The sequence below is a fragment of the Cryptomeria japonica genome, chromosome 4, assembly GCF_030272615.1.
Source record: "Cryptomeria japonica chromosome 4, Sugi_1.0, whole genome shotgun sequence".
Taxonomy (NCBI): domain Eukaryota; kingdom Viridiplantae; phylum Streptophyta; class Pinopsida; order Cupressales; family Cupressaceae; genus Cryptomeria; species Cryptomeria japonica.
This window is the reverse complement of record NC_081408.1, coordinates 604,401,943-604,425,558: the sequence shown is the minus strand read 5'-3', so window position 1 is coordinate 604,425,558 and position 23,616 is coordinate 604,401,943. Positions and strand designations below refer to the sequence as shown.

The 23,616-nt window shown below is 38.3% G+C and overlaps 1 protein-coding gene across 2 annotated transcripts in view; it reads left to right on the top strand.

Moving 5' to 3' along the window:
• Positions 1-2,272: 2,272 nt before the first annotated feature.
• Positions 2,273-23,616, top strand: part of LOC131061090 (uncharacterized) — a 79,822-nt gene continuing 58,478 nt past the window's right edge. For both annotated transcript variants that reach the window (XM_057994606.2, XM_057994605.2), the window contains exon 1: positions 2,273-2,667. In XM_057994606.2, coding sequence (XP_057850589.2) covers positions 2,478-2,667 — 190 coding nt within the window. In that variant the 5' untranslated portion in view covers positions 2,273-2,477. The remainder of the gene's footprint in view (positions 2,668-23,616) is intronic.

Below are 23,616 nucleotides of genomic sequence, written 5' to 3'. Positions count from 1 at the left end.
CAGTCTTTGAAGAAGTTAAAATGACAATGTATGAATGGTAAATATATAGAGTTTAATGGTAACACGTTGTCGAATGTCAAGAATTCGATGTTTGTTGAAAGGCAATAAGTTTTTAAGGTGTTGTCAAGATTTCCAACTAAAATTATTTGAGTCCAAAAGGTCTCTCAAACTATGAATTGCCTTTTTAAAAAGACATTTACCTTTAAGCTGATGGAAGAGGCCAAGGGATTTGTCACCCTAAGTGATCAATCTATTCCACCAAATAGATGAAGTGGTGAGACTAAGACCACAACTCAGAGATTGATCATGATTGATCATACTAGGCAATACTATTAGAGGTGATTTTCTAAGCTTTCCAAATGGCGTTAAAAGGAGCAAAATCATGAGTTCTAAAAAAGAAAGAAAGGAAGTTTGTACCACTAGTTAGCGAGAGTCCAAGGGTGTTTCATAAAGACAGAGAATATGTGATGTTAGATTAGTTGCTTCCAAGGAGCATCTCCATCAAAGAATCTCACTAACCATTTGCTAGTGGAGGAAATATATTGCATAAGGTGATCAATAATTCCCAAGCCCCCTTTATCCTTTGATTGAATACAATGTAGCAAACATGTGGAAGATAGACCTTTTTTGTTTCCTTGATTAGACTATATAAAGATCCTAATCAGCTAGTGCGATTGATTATATTACGATTTAGAAGGCAACCAACGAGATGCTATGTAAACATGGCTAACTAGGAGGAGTTTGCTAGATACTTGAATACATTTAGTTTTAGATAAGAACTAGTTGGTTCAATTCATTTTAAATTTTTTTTTATTCTTGAAACAAATACTTGGTACGAGATTAACAAGAGACATGAAATATCACACATTAACATTGTCTCAAAGTGAATACATAAAGAATGTGTCGAAAAGATTTTAGATGTAGGATGCAAAACGAGTTAGTACACCTTTGCCTAGTCATTTTAAATTGACTAAGAATATGTGGTCCAAGACACAAGAGGAGATGGACTATATGTCCAAAGTTCCGTTCTCTTCAACAATTAGCAGTTCAATGTATGTTATGGTGTGTACAAGGTTGGATTTGCACATGCAGTGTGCGTTGTGAGCATGTTTATGGACAATTCTTGAAAAGAGCATTGAAATGCAATAAAGTGGATTCTTTGGTATTTGAGAGGTACTACTACTCAGACATTATGTTTTGGAGGTTCCAACTCTACTCTATAGGGATGTGTTGATTCAAGTTTGGTAGGTGATATAAATAGCAAATGTAGTATTATAGGGTATGAGTTTACTGTAGGTAGAAAATCGGTTAGTTAGATCTCACAATTGCAAAACTTTGTTGCATTTCAATTCAACAAAAGCAAGGCATGTTGTTGTTATAGAGGCTAGTAAAAAATGATTTGGTTGAAAAAAACACACACTAGTCAAACTCTTGCAAATAATGAAGACATGAAGTTGAGAGAAATTGGTTTATTGCTCAACTTCTTTTGGCCTTCAAGTGTGATAATATAAATGAGATGCAAACCAAGTCCAGGGACATCAATCCAATGGGAGCTTCAGGTGTAGTGGTGTTACTCCAAGATCAATATCCAAGTTCGAGATTGCTTAGTGTGAAGATTGATTAGTCTTCAAGTGGAAGATTGTTGGTATGTGGTGATTAATCATGCTATCAAGCTTAAATTTTAGTGACTTTGTCAACCACATTTTCTCCCCAAATCAATTAATGAGAGAGTGTAGGGGATCATGTGGAGCCCGAGACTTATTATTTAATAAAGGAGTAAGTTATTGTTTTGGTATATAAATCAACCTTTGTAAATTACCAAAAGACTTGATAAATCGGTGGTTATGAAATGTTAAAGGTTATAAGATTAAAATTTGCTCTTTGTTGGATAATGAAAAGAAAGTGGATGACTGTTTATTTGTGGTGTAGCTTACATTGAATGAATCATATTAAATCTAGATCTTTTACAATTGTGAATAGTTATTTTTATCGTAAGAATTGTTATTTTTTATCTTTTTTATTCTTTATTTATTGCTCCAATCTATCTAAATCCTAACACTAAAATGGTGAAAAGACAATAGAACCATTCATAAGAAATTAAATAATTCTATCCATTTTTAACATTTAACAAATTTTCATTTCATTATTTTTCTATTTTTTCAACATGTCTTGAATGATGTGAGGCTAATTTTTGGACAATTTTCTCAACTTAGAAACGAAAAAGAGCTAGAGTGACTTTATATGGATACATCAAACCAAAACGATAAATGATTGAAATTAGTCATTACTTGAATTTTTCTGGGTTATTTATTATTTCGGTGAAATCTGCGTTCTGTACGGACTTACCAACTTTGGGCTAACAACCAATAAATAAATCCCCCGACGCGAGGATCAATTTCTAGGTGTCTGGTGCGATGAGTTTTTGAAGTTGAGGAAGGAGCCGAGGCGAAAGAATTTGACTTTGTGAATGCTAGAAGATGCATTTGAGCGAGAACGAAGGAATTGAAGGCAAAACCTTCGTGGTTACAGGGGGCGCAGGGTTTGTAGGCTCCGCGCTATGCCTCGAATTGATGAGGCGCGGTGCTGACGAGGTTCGATCTCTCGATCTCCGCAAGGACTCTCCCTGGATCACCACACTCCGCCGGAATGGAGTCGTTTGCATCACTGGTAATACTGCATCCCCATTTCCTTCCAAATTTTGAAGAGCAATATCCAGCAGTTTTCGAGTAATCTTAGAAAAATGTAGAATTCCACCTTCGATGCACCGATTTTATCCTATAAGTAAATCAATCTCTCTCACTCACACACACATATATGTTTTAGAATACATTTGTGATTTGTTATCAGAATGCGGAATTGAATTTCTTATTTTTCTGCTTTAATTGTTTGAGATTTTTGATGTAAAGATATGCGTGGGAGGGAGAATTTTTTTGCACGCAACCATAATCTCATGTTCAGCTAAGCTGACCTGACAGGAAGTAGGACCATCAAAGTCACTTTAAGACTGACATCTGGCCTGACAGGGAGCAAGACTCCCTCAAAATAAATTGCCTTAAGGCTGGCACTTGGTTTAATAGAGGACTCCGAGAAATTGAACCTTGATGATCAAAGTTATCTTAAGGCTGGCACTAGGGAGTAAGACTCCCTCAAAGTTATCTAAGGCTGGTGCCTGGCCTAACAGAGACTCCAAGGAATTGAACTTTGATGAATGGATTAACATGATATCTTCTTCAACAAACGTCTTCAGCTAAGTTACTTGGTTTTGGTTGAAAGGAAGTATAGGTGTCGCATACACATCCTACAGTAATCAATAAGAGGAGGTATGTGCAAAATTAAACTAATCATATAGTTACAAGGAAATAAACACAAAAGCAATATGTAATAACAACAAAAAACCCTCAACACTTCAAGGAAACTCAATGTATTGTTCAATAATCAATGGTTACAGTACACTTGTAAAGTCTAAGCCTTTACAAGAGTATCATTGATAAGAGATTTGGAGCAATTCTAATAGCATAATAGTACCTACAAAATCTCACACTAGGAAACTTCATTCTCAAGCACCTAATAAATAGGAGAAGCAATTCATGAGACCTTTAAATAGTAATTGGGAAACCATGAGCTAAAACCACCCAAAATGTGGTGCCAAGATCCCTAGTTAAAAATCCAACACCAATCCCCAATATGAGTCCATAGGCTAAAAGTATATTTCTTCCACTTGCTCTAAACTCATCATAATCAACTTACCAACTTGGACACTCTATTTGGTTATATTATCTCCATTTAAAATAACCTTATGGCATGTTATAACATGAGTCATAAGTTAGTCAACAAGTGTAACTTCCTCTACTCTCTTTTATGTAATATTTTTGCATTTTCGATGTGGGAGTCTCAGCTTTTGGAGACCATAAGTTTCATAACTAGCTTGGCAATTAAGATCCATTCCAATATTTTCAGGGCCAAAAACTACCTCTATAGCCCAAAAATGATTATTTTAATTTTAGAGCCGAAAAACTGCCCTTTTTTGTGTTTTTAATTATATGGTGAAAGGTTGAGACACCTTTCCTATCATTCTCCCACTAGTTGAACACCTTGCAAAAGTATAAGGAAGACAAACACTATCAACTAATTGCTAGGGGTTGAGAGGCCCATAGATTCATAGCACTACTTGACTTCTCTATGCTCATTGGCTTCATCATTGAGGTTGCAACATCAAATTGTCAACTTTCTTGAGCATCACTCTCCCATGTTCTCCCATGTTCTACCATGTCACAAACAAAATGGTAATGGATATCAATATGCTTCATCCACGCATGAGAAGTCGGGTTCTTTTTGAGATATATGGCACTTTGATAGCCCTTTGACTCAATGACACAGCTGAACATAATTTCTTAAGTCATATGACCTCATCTTAGGCATGAGTAGCTGCCATGTACTCAACCTTTGTAGTGGAAAAAGTGACACAACCTACTGCTTGCTCATCAAGTGATAGCGTCACTAAATAAATTGAACACATATCCACTGGTGCATCTTTTTCTATTGACATCTCTTGCCCAATTTGAATCCACAAATTTACAAATATCCACTAAATGTTGGTCCCTTGTAGAACCACTACGATAACAAATAGAGTACTCAAAGTTACCTCACAAATATCAAAAGACCCTTTTAATTGCATTCCGATGATCTTGTCCAAGATTAACCACAAGGTGACTCATGACTCCCATTGCTTGTGCAATGTTTTGTTTTGGTTTGGTACAAACCATAGCATACATCAAACTCTCAACAATATTGGCATAAGGCACTTGAGCCATGCCCTCCTCACTAGGTAAAGTCAAAATTGCTCTATAGATAATTTGGTTCCACTGAGATAGGAACACATAATGGTTAATTTGATTCCCTTTGAGATAGGAACACATAATGGTTTGCAAACTATCATGTTGAATCTTTCCAACATTGAGCTCATATATGTGCTCGGGCCTAACCAAAGCCTTTTGTATGCTCTATCTCCTTTGATCTCTATATCGAAAATATATTTACAAGCCTTGAAGTCTTTTATTTCAAATTGTGCTAAAAGTTGAGACTTTTAAATCACAAATCACATCTTTATTGTTACCGAAAAAAACATCATTGTACAATACAATGACAAAGACTTGATCACTATCTATCTTATAATTGATTTTATGATCCAATTTGGATTTCAAAAATCCCAAACCTTGTAATGTCCCCTTCTCCTTAGCACGTGCAGCCTATATTTGACCCTCGTAGGCCAAGGAGTTGTTTAGGGGGTCGACATGGCGGTGATTGGTGACTTCACATCTCATTATTATTTGTTATTTTGATGTTATAAGGAGATAACACATATCAGGAGACGTGTTAATTATTAAATTAAAGGTACATTAAAATAACATGTTTAATTAAATAATATAAAGTGTACCTAACCTTATCTTCTAGAAGGTGATTGTGACGTATTATGTAATGGATAAATAGAAAGAGAGGAAAGACATGCTGGGCATCAGTTGTTTGTTATCTTCTTGTCTTGAGTTGTGGAGCCAAGGGTTGTCCGTAGATTTGATCCTAGGGAACGATACCTCCCTTCGATCTGCATAACTGAGGAGGTGAAGATCCTTTGAAGGGTTGCTTTGTGAGTGAGGAATATTCATTTCTTCACATTGAGCTTATGGAGTCTTCATATCAGATCTGAGGAGTTATGCTTTAGACCTTCATGATGTCATGATCTTGCTTATTGGTCATAGTAGAAGTATGCCTTCATGTGTTTGAGATCAGCTATCTTATCTAAGGAAGGGGGCGATATTAACTGATGTATTTTGAAGATGAATCGAATCAAGTAGCAGCTGGTTATCAGACTGAAGCAGACTATACCCTCCCACGATCTTGTTCATTCATCATCATTTGTGCATCGATTTTCACATTGGAGGACAGCGATTTCAATTGGAGGGCAAGGCAATTTCTTTGTGATATTCTAAAAGAGTTTTGGTGGTAGTTTCGGCCATATCTGAGAGTTTGATTAAAACGGACCTGTGCATCTTGAACCCTTCGATTTGGGTTATGTCTTCATGATTCGGCTTTGAGACTCTACATTGAGGGAGGCGCTACATTCAAGTATTAAAGGCAATCATTTTTGGTGAAGGGTTGAAGTGTTAACTGCAGTTCGACATTGAGATCTCAGACCTCTCATTGCAGCAGCAGGGGTGACATTGGAAGTGGTTCGATTTAGCATTAGAGGCTCCTTGACAAGAGATATTGCTTGTTCCTTCACATCGATTCATGTCAGGTTCTTTCCTTATAGAACTCATTGTAAATTCAGTATGCTGTGCATAAGTTAATAAGTGCCATTGTCCTCAGAAGTCTGAGAATTAGTAATTGCATCAGTCATGTGTTTGAGCTTTGTAATGACATATTGTGCTATCATATGAATAGAGGATTAAGGAGTTTGAGGCTGCACCTTATATGATTGAATTCTGAGAATGTATGACAACTATTTGACAAAATGACAGCTAGTAGATGTCCATGTTTGAGAGCTTCATTTATCTTCCAATACATCTAGGTTGTTGTCAAGCTTTTCAATGTTATCATACTTTAATTTCAAGTTGTTGGTGAATGATCTTTAATGTGGAATTAGTGTTTGATGTCCCTTTTACTAAGCTGGAAACTAAGAGCAGTAGACTAAGACCCCATTAGCTAAGTGTTTGACGAAAGGTTTAAACCAAGAAAATCAGAATTTTATATCAGAACTGACAGGGGACATTACAGTGGTATCAGAGCTTTCATCCTGCCATCCTGTGATCAAAATTGGTGAATGAGTGCAAGGGAAGTAAGGTACTATAACAGGGAACAGCGGAGACAGCAGTACCATAACCCACAGGTACCTAACGTAGACACATTATCAGCAGCATTGAGGGAAAGAGACGCTGGAAAAATGGCGGAAGATGACAAAGATGCTCGGATAGAGAGAAAGTTTGACACCATGTTGGACATGATGTCAAGATTGTTGGGCAAGATGGAGCAGCAGTCCAACAATGACACCAATTACCAAAGAAATGAAGCTGAACACAGCGGGAGCAATGAAAACATTAGAAATGTTGAAGGAGATAGGTCTGCCCAAAGGACTACTACTAGGGGATCAGCCTCTAGACCACTTTTCCCCACTTTCACACCAAGGAAGAACCCTCCTGTAGTTGCTGCTAACACATTTGGAGATGAAGCAAGGCAAGCGTACCAAGAGTATACTACATTACCTACTGATTTGAAGGACCAATGGACCTTTGATCAATGCATGAATCAAAGGAATAGAAGAGGTGGAGCTAGAAATGATCACTACAATCCACCAAGGAATGATTATCAACAGACACTTGGTAAGATACCTATGCCTTATTTTGATGGCAGCAATAAATGTACAACAAGGTCTTGGGTATAGAAGCTTGATAATTATCTTTCCTTAAGACCAATGCCGGAGGAAGATGCAATTAAGTTTGCCACCTTGCATTTGGAAGGGGCTGCCCATGAGTGGTGGTACCACGGGTTAGTTACCCTTGTCATAACTTAATCACCACATATGCTGAGTTCACTGAGAAGCTAATTGATAGATTTGATGTGAAGGACCTTGAGGTAAGCTTCCGTGAGCTAGCTCAACTTAAGCAACATGGCTCCCTTGAATCATACATCACTGAATTCCAGCAGTTGTCAGTCATGGTTCCCAGCATCAGCGAAAGAAGACTGGTAGTCCTGTTCACTGAAGGACTAATGGAACCTCTCAAAGGCTGGTTGAAAGCCTTTGACCCCCCCTCTCTACAGGAAGCAATAAAAAAAGCATGAGGGATGCAATTTGTCGCACCTACTAGCAAGTTTCCTTCAAAATGATCTTCATCCTATCGTGATAATAAGAATTTTCAGAAGAAGGAAGACAAAGTTAAGGAGAAGTCCACTTTCCCTCTTGATCGTGAGACATTGAATGATTTGGGGAAGAAGAAATTATGCTTCTATTGTAAAGGGCCTTATGATGCTAATCATGATTGTCCCTTAAGGCCCAAGGGAAAAGCAAACAGAGCTATGTGGACACTATATGAAGGATCCGATTCTGACCAGCAAACTGATGATGAAGATTCCAAATCAGAGAAGTCAGAACCAGAAGGGGAAGTTGAACTTGAGGTGAAACTCAAGGAGGCTCGCCTCACTAGCATTCATCGTGAGGGCTCTTTCAGGATGAGAGGTGTTCTTGCTGGGCAAAAAGTCATCACACTTCTTGACACTGGTGCAACCCATAATTTCATTGATGCAAGGCTTGTGGAAAGATGGGGCATACACACTGAAGATTTTGAGGGAATAAGAGTTAAGGTTGCTGATGGTTACACTCTAAAGTGTGACAAAATGATACCTAACTTGCCTATGCGCTTGGATAATTTGAATTCAAGGCAGATTTCTATGTTGTGAATATGGGTGACACCGATATGGTTCTAGGCATGACATGGTTGCATGATATTGGCATATTTACTCTCAACCTTCATGAGATGGAAATGAGGTTTGAGATGGATGGAAAGACACATGTGTTGAAGGCACTCCGGGACACCAGCTGCAGGTGTATTTCATTCAGGAGGATGGAACGTCTCTTGCGTCATGACATGATCGAGTGGGCAGCAGGATGTGTTTTGAAACCCATGCAAGAGGAACAACAAAAGCCCATCCATCCACCTGACATCTAGGAGCTGAGGATTAAGCATGACAAGGTCTTTAGTGAGATTCCACCTGGAGCACCTCTTGATAGAGGAATTGAACACATCATTGAGTTGGAGGAAGGGGCTAAACCAGTGATAATCACTCCCTACAGACACCCCAAACGGCTCAAGGATGAGATAGAGAAAACTATCAAGGAGCTATTAGCTATGGGACATATCTGACCTAGTAAGTCACCTTTTGCTTCATCTGTAGTTTTGGTCAAAAAGAAAGATGGAACATTACGTATGTGCATAGACTACAGATTGCCGAACAGGAAGACCATCAAGAATAGGTATCCAATTCCTAGAATTGATGAATTGATTGATGAGCTCCATGGTGCACAATATTTTTCCAAGATTGACTTAAGGTCGGGTTATCACCATATACAAGTTAGGGAGCAGGACATTGAGAAGACAACATTCCGATGTCATTGTGGTCATTTTGAGTTTGTGGTTATGCCATTTGGGTTAACCAATGCACCTGCCACTTTCCAGTCTACAATGAACAGGGTATTTCATTCTCAGCTGCAGAAATTTGTGCTAGTTTTCTTTGATGACATTTTGGTGTACAACAGGACCTGGGTAGAACACATTGCACATCTAGATATTGTTTTGGGTATTCTTGGCAAGGAGTCTTTTTATGCCAAGGAATCCAAGTGTGACTTGGGCATGACAGAGTTGCTTTATTTGGGTCACATCATCAGTGCAGAGGGTGTATGCATGGATCCCGATAAGATCAAGGCGATTGTAGAATGGCCTACACCTGAGAATTTGACACAACTTAGAGGTTTCTTGGGCTTATGTGGTTTCTATTCCAGGTTTGTTAATGGATACTCCCGACATGCAGCTCCACTCACTGATTTGACCAAAAAGGGAGGTTTTGTTTGGTCACTCGAAGCACAGGAGTGTTTTGAGATGTTCAAACGAATTATGACCACTTGCCCAGTACTTGCATTACCATACTTCAGTAAACCCTTTGAGTTGCAGTGTGATGCTTCAGGTGACGGGATTGGGGCTGTCCTTATGCAAACATCCGATTGCATTTGAGAGCAGGAAGTTGAGGGGTCTTGAGAGGAGCTACAACATTTATGATAAGGAAATGTTGGCCATCATGCATGCCTTGGCCAATTCAGGCAGTATTTGGTAGGCAACAAATTTACAGTAAAAACATACCACAACAACTTGAGACATTTCCTTGGGCAACGAGATCTTAATGATAGACAACAAAAATGGGCGAGTAAGCTGCAATCATATGACTTTGACATTTCTTTTGTCAAAGGGTCACAGAATGTAGTGGCTGATGCACTATCTCGCCGCTCTCATTTGAGCTCCATGGCTCAGATTTCAGAAGATTGGAAGCACATGATTGTGGCAGAATATGCCAAGGACTCTTGGGCTTCAGATTTCATTGAGGGGTTGATTCATGATGATAGATATACCATTGTAAATGATTTAATCATTTACAAGGGAAGGATCTTTTTGACCCTAGGATCGACTGTAAAGAACATAGTGATGAGAACCTTTCATGATACACCCATGGTAGGTCATCCCGGTTACTACTAGACATATAAACAGGTACGGGAAAGATTCACATGGAAGGGTTTGAAATTAGATGTTCTTCGTTATGTTAGAGAGTGTCCTGTGTGTCAGCAGAATAAGAAGGACCACACATACCCTACAGGTTTACTTCAGCTACTTCCGATTCCTAGTAGGAAGTGGGAATGTATTTCCATGGACTTCATTACGAGTTTACCCAAGGTGTAGGGTAAGGATTGTATCTATGTAGTGGTTGACTGTTTGACTAAATATGCCCATTTCTTTACGATCACCACTACACATTCAACTACATAGGTAGCAGAGCTGTTCTTTAGAGAGATATTCAGATTGCATGGTTTACCTCGGAGTATAGTGAGTGACAGAGATAGTAGGTTTATGAGCCATTTCTGGCAAGAGCTTTTCAATCTGTGGGACTGAGCTCACTCCGAGCACTAGCTACCACCCGCAGACAGATGAACAGACAGAAATAGTGAATAAATGGGTGGAGGGATATCTTAGGAATTACATTGCGGGGCAGTAGAAGGGTTGGGTCAAGTGGATATACCTTTGTGAGTATTGTTATAATACCACTTACCACCTTTCTATTCAGATGACACCATTAATGGCATTGTATGGGTATGAGGCACCTAGTTTTATGGATCTGTTGTTCAGTGATAGTAGAGTGCCTAGCGCTGGAGATATGCTATAGGAGAATCAGGATACCATGAGAGCCCTTCGAGAGAATCTTCAGAAGGCACAGAACCAGCAAAAGCAGTACGTAGATCAAAAGAGAGTAGAGAGAACATTTGAAGTGGGCGATATGGTATATTCGATTCTACAACCGTTCAAACAATCTACTCTCAAGAGGAGCGGTGCCGAGAAACTTAAGCCACGATACTATGGACCTTACAGGATTATCAGGCGTGTGGGAGAGGTGGCTTATGAGCTTGAGCTACCGGCAGATAGTAGAGTGCATAATGTCTTCCATGTTTCACGCCTCAAGAAGGCGTTAGGTCATCTTGTGACTCCTTCCACGACTTTGCCACCTTTAGATGATGAGGGTAAGCTGATTTTAGTACCTGAAGCTATCTTGGATGTTAGGGAGAAGTGGTTGAGGAAGAGAGCTATCAAGGAATATTTGATTAAATGGAAGGATTTGCCGGTTGAGAATGCTACTTGGGAAGGTGAGGAGATTTTGCAGCATCCTGCATTGAGATTGCTTGAGGACAAGCAATTTCAGGGAGGGCAAACTGTAATGTCCCCTTCTCCTTAGCACGTGCAGTTGTGTCGAGGTTGGCTTATATTTGACCCTCGGAGGCCAAGGAGTTGTTTAGGGGGTCGACATGGCGGTGATTGGTGACTTCACATCTCTTTATTATTTGTTATTTTGATGTTATAAGGAGATAACACGTATCGGGAGGCGTGGTAATTATTAAATTAAAGGTACATTAAAATAACATGTTTAATTAAATAATATAAAGTGTACCTAACCTTATCTTCTAGAAGGTGATTGTGACGTATTATGTAATGGATAAATAGAAGAGAGGAAAGACATGTTGGGCATTAGTTGTTTGTTATCTTCTTGTCTTGAGTTGTGGAGCCAAGGGTTCTCCGCAGATTTGATCCTAGGGAATGATACCTCCCTTCGATCTGCATAACTGAGGAGGTGAAAGATCCTCTGAAGGGTTGCTTTGTGAGTGAGGAATATTCAGTTCTTCACATTGAGCTTATGGAGTCTTCATATCAGATCTGAGGAGTTATGCTTCAGACCTTCATAATGTCATGATCTTGCTTATTGGTCATAGTAGAAGTATGCCTTCATGTGTTTGAGATCAGCTATCTTATCTAAGGAAGGGGGCGATATTAATTGATGTATTTTGAAGGTGAATCGAATCAAGTAGCAGCTGGTTATCAGACTGCAGCAGACTATATCCTCCCACGATCTTGTTCATTCATTATCATTTGTGCATCGATTTTCACATTGGAGGACAGAGATTTCAATTAGAGGGCAAGGCAATTTCTTTGTGATATTCTAAAAGAGTTTTGGTGGTAGTTTCGGCCATATCTGAGAGTTTGATTAAAACGGACCTGTGCATCTTGAACCCTTTGATTTGGGTTATGTCTTCATGATTTGGCTTTGAGACTCTACATTGAGGGAGGCACTACATTCAAGTATTAAAGGCGATCATTTTTGGTGAAGGGTTGAAGTGTTAACTGCAGTTCGACATTGAGATCTCAGACCTCTCATTGCAGCCGCAGGGGCGACATTGGAAGTGGTTCGATTTAGCATTAGAGGCTCCTTGACAAGAGATATTGCTTGTTCCTTCACAGCGATTCATATCAGGTTCTTTCCTTATAGAACTCATTGTAAATTCAGTATGCTGTGCATAAGTTAATAAGTGCCATTGTCCTCAGAAGTCTGAGAATTAGTAATTGCATCAGTCATGTGTTTGAGCTTTGTAATGACATATTGTGCTATCATATGAATAGAGGATTAAGGAGTTTGAGGCTGCACCTTATATGATTGAATTCTGAGAATGTATGACAACTATTTGACAATATGACAGCTAGTAGATGTCCATGTTTGAGAGCTTCATTTATCTTCCAATACATCTAGGTTGTTGTCAAGCTTTTCAATGTTATCATACTTTAATTTCAAGTTGTTGGTGAATGATCTTTAATGTGGAATTAGTTTTTGATGTCCCTTTTACTAAGCTGGAAACTAAGAGCAGCAGACTAAGACCCCATTAGCTAAGTGTTTGACGAAAGGTTTAAACCAAGAAAATCAGAATTTTATATCAGAACTGACCGGGGACATTACAAACCTAACACAAATCAATCAAAATTTTGGGACCACATCCCAAGGGACTATTTGAGATCATACAAAGACTTTTTCAACTTACAAGCAAAAGATTTATCACCTTCTTCGACATAGTGCTCTACATGTGTCATGTAGATCTTACTCCATATCACCATGAAGAAAAAACTTTGCATCCATTTGTTCAATCTCAAGATCAAAGGCTATTGCAATAGATAATAAGAACCAAATGGATGTCAACTTAGCAATTGGAGGAAAAATCTCACTATAATCAAAATTGGTAATTGTCAACATTGCCATTAGAATCGATGTTCCTTTTGAATACCCAATTACAACTAACAAGTTTCTGACAATTAATCAAAGGTACCAATTTCCATGTGTTTTTTCTTCAATACGATCATCTCCTCATCCATAACCACTCTCAAGGACTTAGATTCATCCATATTCAATGCTTCCATCATCGTTCTAGGTTCATCTATGTTAGTAATCAAAGCAAAAATATGTCTCTAATCAAGAGGAGTATACTTCTATGGTTGTTTTCTATATTGAGTGGACCTTCTCAAGAGTTGAGGTGGAGGTTCTACTTTATCTTTGAAGCTATAACAACAATTTGAGCTCTCCTTCTCTTTAGGTCCTTCATGAGCTTTTGGTTCAACTTTCTCAGTCTTAGGGTAGCTGAATCATTAATCTCTCTGAAAATAACTTTTCTACAATACAAAACTCTCTCAACCATAGGATCTCAAAGTTTATACGCTTTCACACCAACACTATACGTAATGCCCCCTCTTTGCGCCTAGTCAGCATAGGAGTACCATTAGTCTATTCTGAGTTCTTGTAGGCTAAATGGTTTTGGCTAAGGGACCGTGTCCTAGTTGAGATCATGCAGGAGTTTCTTGGGCTTTCCGGCATAGTTTTCTATTTGTTGCAGGGATTTATTTTTAGTACTTACTATTTATAGTAAGTTAGTTGTAATGTCCCCACTTTGAAATAGAATTTAATAATAAATGATAATAATAAAATTAAAACATTAAAAATTAAATTAAAATATAAAATAATATAATTAAATATGATTAATTAAAAATTAATTAAGTTAATGAAAAGTCAAAAGACATGAAAGGAAAAGTTGTGAGTCCCTCAACAATGAGATATAAAAGGAAGAAGAGAACCTCATTTGAGAGGGGGGATAATTTGGAAATGAGAAGTGCAGATCTGATTATGAAAGGTTGTGTCCCTTTCAAAGGGTGCTAATGGTGAAAGGGTACGTCTCTTGCCAAAGGGCATACATAATGAAGAGGTGTGACCTCTCCCTCACATTGAGAGATATAAAGGGAAGGAATCAAAAGCATCTAGTGACATCACCATTGATCAGATCATATCAGAATTGTTATCAAGTTACATGCAGTAACATTTGTGTTCTTGGTGGTATGCATGGGGATGTGCTTAATATGTATGCTTAGTATATTTAGCCCGATAAAGTTGTTATGCAGATTCTAGTAATAATATTGTTATAAACTGCAATATGTATGACAGTCATACTTAATATTGTATATATTCATAATACATTAGAAGTTAGTGTACTTATAGTCTAAATCATGTTATTACTGTCAGTATTTAAGAAGATATGGATGAGATGTACCAAAGAGGGCCAGTCTAAATCCAAGCAATAGGTTAAGTCCCAAGATAGGGTGGGGATCAGCGGCCCAAAAGCCTTGAGGGTATGGACCCAAGATAGGTAAGGGCTTGGATTTGTAAACTTTGAGGGAACCTATTGTAGTTGGTCTCTAAGTGCTTTGGTAACATACGTAAACCCTTCTCCCTTAAAACTGAAGTAGTAGCAGGGTCTGATATCTATATTAATAATGATATTAATTATCTAATGAGGAAAATAGTTAAGCACTTGTTAATAACTAATTGAAGAATATCAATCAATTTTAATATATTGAAATATATCAGGTAGGGGACATTACATCAGTGGGCCACCGATTTCTTCAGTCAGTGAGGGGTTCCTATCTTTAACTTTGGTGAGTTCAGAGGCTTCAAAGAAATATTTGTTTTATTGGCCATTTCAATCTTTTTAATGTTGCTTTTAAGCCTTATGGAAGAGGCCCCCATGGCCCAGTAGAATAACATTGTTTTAAAAGGGGGACCATTATCCCCATGGCCTAGCTGAATAACATTGTTTTTAAAAGGGAACCATTATATTTCCTTGACTTAAGGCTAAAATAATGCCTTAGAAAGTGGATGCCTAAGGGAGAAAAGGAAATATTCAAAATGCAAAATATTTTAAGAAGGCAAAAAAAGTAGGAAAACCCTAAAGTTGCCCTATTTCACTCTCTCATTCTTTAAAAGGGCGATTGAGCCTTCATTTGTGCATCTTTTATTTTGGGGACATAACAAAGTGCTGCTGGAGCATTTCTAAAAGGGAAAACCTGCTGGTTTGAGGACAAAAACCCTCAGCTGGGACATTGGTTTCGGTGGTGAAAGACCCACCCTAGCTGGTTCTAGTTCGAAGTTCAAAGTTTGGTGATCCTTTGGCTTGTGGAGGTGTTCGATTTTGGTGTGAAGATGAAGATTTTCAGTGTGTTTTGAAGAGGGTTTGCAGGTCTTGGTGTAGTGTGAGTTTTTTGGGTAAATAGTTTTGATTTGTAAGAGTTCTGGTGTAGATTTTAGCAAAAATCTGGTAATGTTTGGGTGTGGCTGTAGCTGTTCTGTTACCTTTTGATGCTTTCCTGATTGCTGGGCACATTTTGGACAAAATATCTAGTGTAGCAGGTCTTCCCAGGTCTGAAATAATAATTTATATTTCTGAGTTTAATACTGCTGTCAACAACCAGTGAGTGCTGGAGCAGATTAGGAGCAGCTAGAGACCTATTTATCAATTCAAGAAGTTGCCTTAGTCCACGCATGCTTTGCTATGGTGCTGGACAAATCTCAGAGCTGACTTTCCTAGTGAAACATGTTGGTAACAGGTCTGCATTTTGAATGTTTAGTCTGGTTTTCAGAATACTGTTAAATTGAAGTCTGATATGTAATCTTTGGCAATGTCCTATGAAGCTTGATTGAGGTTTAGTTACAATCTACTCTTGCTATTTTATGTCTTTATGCACATATATTTGTTATATGTTGATTATTATCATGAAAACAAACTGAAGCACAAACAACAAGTACTCTTCAATGGTTTAATATTGCAACATATAGTCTTAAAAAAAAAATCAGGGGTGAACATTGCACTATAGCTGATGAAGATTCACTTAACTGCCTTATTCTCCAATATTGACAGCCTCTCCTTAGGTAAATGAGCATATTCCTCACAACCAAATACACGAAGACGTTGTAATGAGGGCTTTTTGCTCAAACAAGCCTCCACAAGAGTCTTATCCACAACAGCTAATGTAGGAGACTTATCAATCAGGTAACAAGTTGTAGCAACCGCTTCTATAGATAACCTTTGTTCTAATTGAGCTTAACTAGGCATGCTCTTAACCTTCTCCTTCAGCATCCAATTCATTCTTTGTGCTATCCCATTCTACTGAGAGGTATATTTATTTGTATTATGTCTCTCTAACCCATGCTCCTTACAAAATCTACTGAAATTCGCTAGACAAACTCATTGCCATTGTCAGTCTCAAAACCTTAATCTTCTTACCAATTTGATTTTGTGCAAGAGCTTTAAATTATTTAAAACGATGGAAGATTTTAGATTTATTTCTAGAGAAATACACCCCTTTCCTTCTAGAGTAGTCATTTATAGAAGATACATAATATAAATATTTTGAAATCAAAGGAACATTAACAACACTTTAAACATCAAAATGAATTATATCCAACATCCCAAAAGGAGAACTCTAGTAAATTTTAATGCAGTCTTGTTTCTCATATATGCAATGCTCACAAAAATAAAACTCGAGTATCATCATTCAAACCCTTGACAAGATTTTTATTTTTTAGGGTCCTGTTGATGTGTTTTTTGTACATGACCAAACACAGAATAAAATACCTAAAAGGTACCTTATCCTCTCTTAAGCAAAGTTCCTGACTGCTGAAGATCTCGCCGAAGGATCACTCAGAGTAACTCCAAGGTTATGTTATGTAGGATCTCTACGTGTGGATAAGCTCTTCGCGGTATGATGTGATTTGTTGGAATCACAAGGGGACTTACACTCAATGACCTAAACGTACAATTTGCTGGAATCACAAGTCCTATTTACTAACTAGAAGACAAACAAATGGCAAAAGATGCAGGGTTCAGGAAGTCTACTCTACTACCTAGGATGCGAGAAGATGGATGAATGACTAGGTGGAGTCCTACTGGGCTGGGTCTCACCATCAGGCTTGAACAATTTGACACCAACTCAGTGCGATCTTCTAAGGGATGCTTCCAATATGTTCAAATCGTACACCATCAGACACTGATCACCATTCAAGATAATGCATGAACAATAGACGTGTAACGACTTAAGATTAAACTCATTTTATTCCAGTTGACCACGCAAGGCGCACTTACCATCAGCAAGAGGCTAGTGGTTTGGATTAGACGGATTCCACACAGGTGCATTCAACAATTTTCTTCATTCAATCTAATCATCTACCATCTAGAATTGAAGATTCAACAAGAAACCATGCATATTGCAAGAAACGACACACTTCACCATAACTTCAATGAAAATGGAGTTTATTTACAATCAATGGCAACAATTTCTTGCCTTGTCCTCCTATTCTATTCTAACTGCTATTCTATTTGCTATTAATCATTAGCTATTCTAACCTCTATGAACTAACTATTCACCTTCTAACTATTAATGACTAACTATTAGCTTTTACAAATGAGGAGCCAGGGCTTAAATAGTGCCCTCAATACAATTCAATGGCTTAGATCACTTTGAGATCAATGGCCGAGATTTTACAATGAAACCCTAATTAGGGTTTGTTACAACAAACTTAATTCTGACCAATGAAATAATTGCATTATTTGGACACATGTCTTCTCTGGAATATTCGACCAATGGATAGCCGGGGTAGGTACATCGAAGTTAGTGCCATCTTTGATGAGTCAGGTATATTGAATCTGGACATGCTGAAGTGGACCAACCCGACTGGAGGAGTGATGACTGGGATGCCACCTTGTCTTTCCTTCAAATGTTGGACTGGAAGAGGTCGTCCTTGATGAGGTTGGGCTGGAGAAGGTCGTCCTTGTTGATGTTGGGCTGGAGAAGGTCGTCCTTGTCCTGGCTTGATCTTCTTTGATGAGAGTCTGCCAAGTAGTTGATCCTCTGGCTTTGGGGGTCGTCATTTGATGCCTACACAAAAATTTAAAATTAGTCTTTGAACATCATACCTTAAAGCATAGAATTTAAGACCTTTCAAGGGAATGATTTAATTTGAAAATGACATGATAAATCCAAGAATTATAAATTTTCAAATTAATTACAAATGGAAATCAGATTTTACAAGACTTAGATTTTTAAAAGATTGTTATGAAATCAAAATAAGTCTTGAATAGAAACTTCAAAAATTTGATTCTTCATACCTCCTTCTTTGAAAGCTTAACTATGAACCTTGGAAAATGGAAGAAAGAAGATCAGATTTTGCTGGATAAGGATTGAATTTTGGTCTCCCTTTGGATGAATTATGCCTCAATCAACCTTCAAAAGAACTTAGCTTTCCACTAGCCTCCAACCACTTAGCAAATTCTGGAAATTAGCCTCCAATTTAGCAAGAAATTCGCCTCCAATCTGGTATAATTCGCTCCTCCAATCTGCTCTTGAAATTCGCATGAGAAGAATAATGAATGAATGATTTGAAAATGCTACAACACTCCTCTCTTATATAGGGCGCTCACCCTAATTAACCATGAGGCCGACCTAGGTTTTTAGCAATAAAACAAATAAAATCCCCTTTAGAAGGAGGCCGACTTGCTTATACAAGCAAAGAAATGGATTTTGAGCGCTCCCCTTCATTTTTTAAATTTTAGAATTAATTTCAAGGCTTCCAAGGTGGATTTTATATTTATATTAAGGCTTAAAAATTGATTAATTAAATGGTAAAGGCCTTAATTTATGCGAATTTGATCTAGCTTCCCCAAATGTCTTAATTTTGGCAAATTTAGTGAAAATTGAGGAATATTGAGGTTTGATTGAGGCTTAATGAAGTTTCCTTTCTCCCTTGGGCATTGAAATATCCAAGATGATGAAGGTCTAAACCACTTCAAGGCTTGTTCATTTCATAAATTGAAATTTTCACAACCTATATTTGCAAATTTAATGTCCTTGTCTTCACAATCTTGCAATTTGCCCTTGACTTAATCAAACAAGGTTGAATGATAGGCTTTTTGATGATTTCGCCCTGGACCCTTTGGAAGGGTCAGGAGCGATTTTTCAAATTAGGACTTGAATACCTTATTCCCTTCACTCCAAAATCTCCTGGAAGGCGAGCTCATGTTTGTTTTGACCTGACAAAGTCTTGCATTCCAAATTTTAGCATTTCTCATGAGCGAATTAGATGAAAATGTGATTTTCGCCCTAGACCCTTTGGAAGGGTCAGGAGCGATTTTTACTTTTTAGGTCAAAATTCACCTTAGTTTGATCATTAACCTCCTCCAAGGCAATCTCCAGGGTCTATTCATCTCAATCACTGAGTTGGCTTATCAATTTTTTGAAGGAAATATTGTTCTTTTGGGAATTTCGCTCTGGACCCTTTGGAAGGGTCAGGAGCGAAATTCTCTCCTGAGCTCAAAATTCTCATTTTTTTGAAGGTCTAAATTCCTTCAAGGCATTCCAAATGGCTTCTTTTATTGTAGTCTAGGCTTAGTTTCACTTGAATTTTGGAGGAAAAGGTGTCTTTGATGTTTTTCGCCCTGGACCCTTTGGAAGGTTCAGGAGCGATTTTCCTTGCTTAGGCTTACTCCTCCATCATTCTGACTTCAATCCACGCCTCAAGGCTCGGCAATGGTCTTCTTCATTCACTCCACCCAAGCTTGGTTTGTTCTTGCAAGGCAAAATAGGGGATTTTGAGATTTTCGCCCTGGACCCTTTGGAAGGGTCAGGAGTGAAAATCCTTCTCTGACCTAGAATCATCATTTTTTTTGAAACAAACATCCACTCAAAGGTGATCTCAGGGGCCTTTTCTACCTTGGTCTAGTCTTGTCTTAGCACAAACTTGAAAGGAACATGTTGGTTTTAGGATTTTCGCTCTGGACCCTTTGGAAGGGTCAGGAGCGAAAATTAGGTTTTAGGGCAATTTTCCAATCCTTTCATCTTCAAATCACTTCCAAGGCATAAAACATCTTGCCTCACTCCTTCCCATGGTATAAAAACCAAAATCTTATCTTGAATTGCAAGGAAAAAGGGGAATTTTAGAAATTTCGCTCTAGACCCTTTGGAAGGGTCAGGAGCGAAATTTTCATTGGCTTTCAATTTTGCATTCTTGGCAACCAAAATTCATTCTAAGGCAATCCAAATGCCTTCTCACACCCTTGTCCTAGCTTGGCCTTGCCCAAAATTTTGAAAAAACAATGTTTTCAAGGATTTTCGCTCTGGACCCTTTGGAAGGGTCAGGAGTGAAAATCTTGTCTAGGCTCAATTCCTTCATCATTCATGGTCTTTAACAACTTAAAGTCATTCTTAAGGGCATGCTCTTCTTGATTTTGCCTCATCCCACACTTGACCTAGCAAAAAACTTGATAGCAAAAGAGGTTTTGAGAAAATTCGCTCTGGACCCTTTGGAAGGGTCAGGAGCGAAATTTTCATTTTTGACCCAAAATCATCATTTTCTAAACTTGAAACTTCTTTGCAAGGTAGGATTTCGTCCTTCATCACCCTAGGAATAAGATTTCATGTCCAAGAAAGGTCAAAAGGTAGGTTTATAAGGAATTTCGCCCTGGACCCTTTGGAAGGGTCAGGAGCGAAATTTCCTATCCTGGCTAGAATTCTTCATTTTCACAATCTTCTAATCATCTCCAAGGATTTCAACATGTTCATACCTCATCTCATCATGCCTTGGACATCAAATTTTGGCCAAATAAGGCAAGAAATGTGTTTTAGAGAGATTTTCGCTCTGGACCCTTTGGAAGGGTCAGGAGCGAAAATCTTAACTTGGGCTAGATTCTTCATTTCTCCCTTTCAAAACGACCTCAAGAGGCAAAGACAAGTTATTTCTCTTCCATCCACGTCATAACAAATAAAAAACTTGACCTTTTTCAATGCAAAAATATGAGTTTTTAGTAATTTTGCTCTGGACCCTTTGGAAGGGTCAGGAGCGAAATTTTCATTTTTTGTCCAAAACCCTTCATTTTCAATGCTTTCAAACCTTTCAAAGGCAATAAGAATGTCCCAGCTTCCTTCCAAGGTACCCTGCAAGTCAAAGATTAGCCAAACTTAAGATGAAATGTGCTTTGGGAAGATTTTCGCTCTGGACCCTTTGGAAGGGTCAGGAGCGAAATTCTCCTTTAGGCCAAAATCTTGTTTTTCAAAATCAATCAAACTCCCTCTCAAGGCAAAAACATACCCATTCATCTCCCATCAAGCCAACGCCTAGCCAAAATAAGGAGGAAAACAAGAGTTATAAAGATTTTCGCTTTGGACCCTTTGGAAGGGTCAGGAGCGAAATTCCTAATCTTGGCCAAGATCCTGACTTCATTTTCACATTTCTTCATTCAAACAAGCGTTTTTTCCTTCATTCAAGCTTAGGAATGTATTAGTTCTAGGTTTTGGTCAAAGTAGAATGTCTTATGGAGAATTTCGCTCTGGACCCTTTGGAAGGGTCAGGGGCGAAATTCGCTTTGGACCCTTTGGAAGGATCAAGAGCGAAATTTGACATTTTGGACTCTTCGTCAGGATCATTTTATGGAATATAACATTTAAGTATAACTTATACTTTAAGTTATATTCCATATATACTTTTAGGATGTTTGAGAGTGGTTTCGGACCTCCAGGAGTTATATTGCAAAATCTAGTTTTTGGAGGATTCTTCAGTTTTCCAGACTTAGTCAAATTTCAGGATTAGGACATTCCAGACTTAGCCAAATTTTAGGATCAGGGCATTCCAGACTTAGCCAAATTTCAGGGCATTTGAAGATCAGGATGACATTCCAGACTTAGCCAAATTTCAGGGCATTTGAAGATCAGGATGACATTCCAGACTTCATCACTCATCAACTCGACCTAACTCAGTCCTTCAAGGATGATACTCACTCACCAAGCAAGACACAATTAGCAACGAGAGCAAAACCAGGCCCTAAGGAGGACTCTCAAAGAAACCCTAATTCTGGGGGACCTGCTGACTCCCCTGGCTCAAGCAAAGCCTACCATCCTATTGATCCCTTGGCGACACTCAAAATGCAAAGGCTAACAGACAAACCCTAAAAGACCTAGAAAACAAACCCTAGAAAGCAAAAAAGCAGGGGTCCCCATTTGCAATGGGGCGATGTGTGAATACGTCACAACAGGTCCCTAGACCTTTCTCACCTATGTGCCCCATTCTCTAGTGCCATAACGTTGTCTTCTAGACAAATAACTCGGTCTCTGAAGTAAGAGCACTTTTAGGTACCTAGAAAGCACAACCATCAAAATAGACGCACCACTTCTCTTTGTTGTTGGTTTGATGGTGAAAATGTAGAATTTGCAGATCTCTTCACTGCAAGAACAAAGGAACTATCGAAATGAATTATGCATGCATCTAGCTGAAACATAGTGCTCACACAAACACCCTTAGCAAGCACCATAGCTCCTCACACCATCTTACACCCTCCACTGGAGAAAACAATTTGCACATCCACATAATTAAATTTACCCATGCAAGCAGCTGTCATGCCAAACTAAAGGTATGTAGTATACAATTGATCCTCTTTACACGTCAATTAGGAATTATATCAAAACTCTTCCATGACCAATAATCTTTAGGTTAGTCATCTCCAAGGTACACCTTCTTGTCTTCATATTCTTCATTCTTTGAGAATAAACCCCAATGTGAGTTGAAAGAAGCTTCAGAGTCTACCAACCATGCACCTTTCAATACATGTGTTGCCAAGGCTATGAAAAAGGCATCCCATCATTTTGAGAAGACTTTACAAACTTGTTGACGTGTTTTTTAGGACAGCGTCTAACACAGAATAAAGTTCCCAACGATCACTTCACTCTCTTTTGATCAAAGTTAAACCGTATGCTAAGATTGCAATAAGATCAAATGGCTAACTCCAAGGTTCCTTCGTGCAACGAATGCGACTCAGTTGGCTGATGTGTTCTATTGGTAATCCAAGGGGCCTTACACATTCTCAAAGAAGATTAGACAATTGTGCAATTTCAAGGAATTGACTCGAGGATGATTGTAATATCCCCACAATTTTTTTCAATTTATTTCCAGTTACAATCACAACAAGAACCTGTTAAGGTTAGTAAATGAAGATACAATAATGCTGAAATTGTAACCCTTCCACTTTCTGATCACCAAGTGTCCAATATGGGAAGGTGAGAGCATACGGTGTTGTGGGGATCGTTAGCTTCAAATAACTGGAAATAATACAATGCTTGGGCGGCAAGC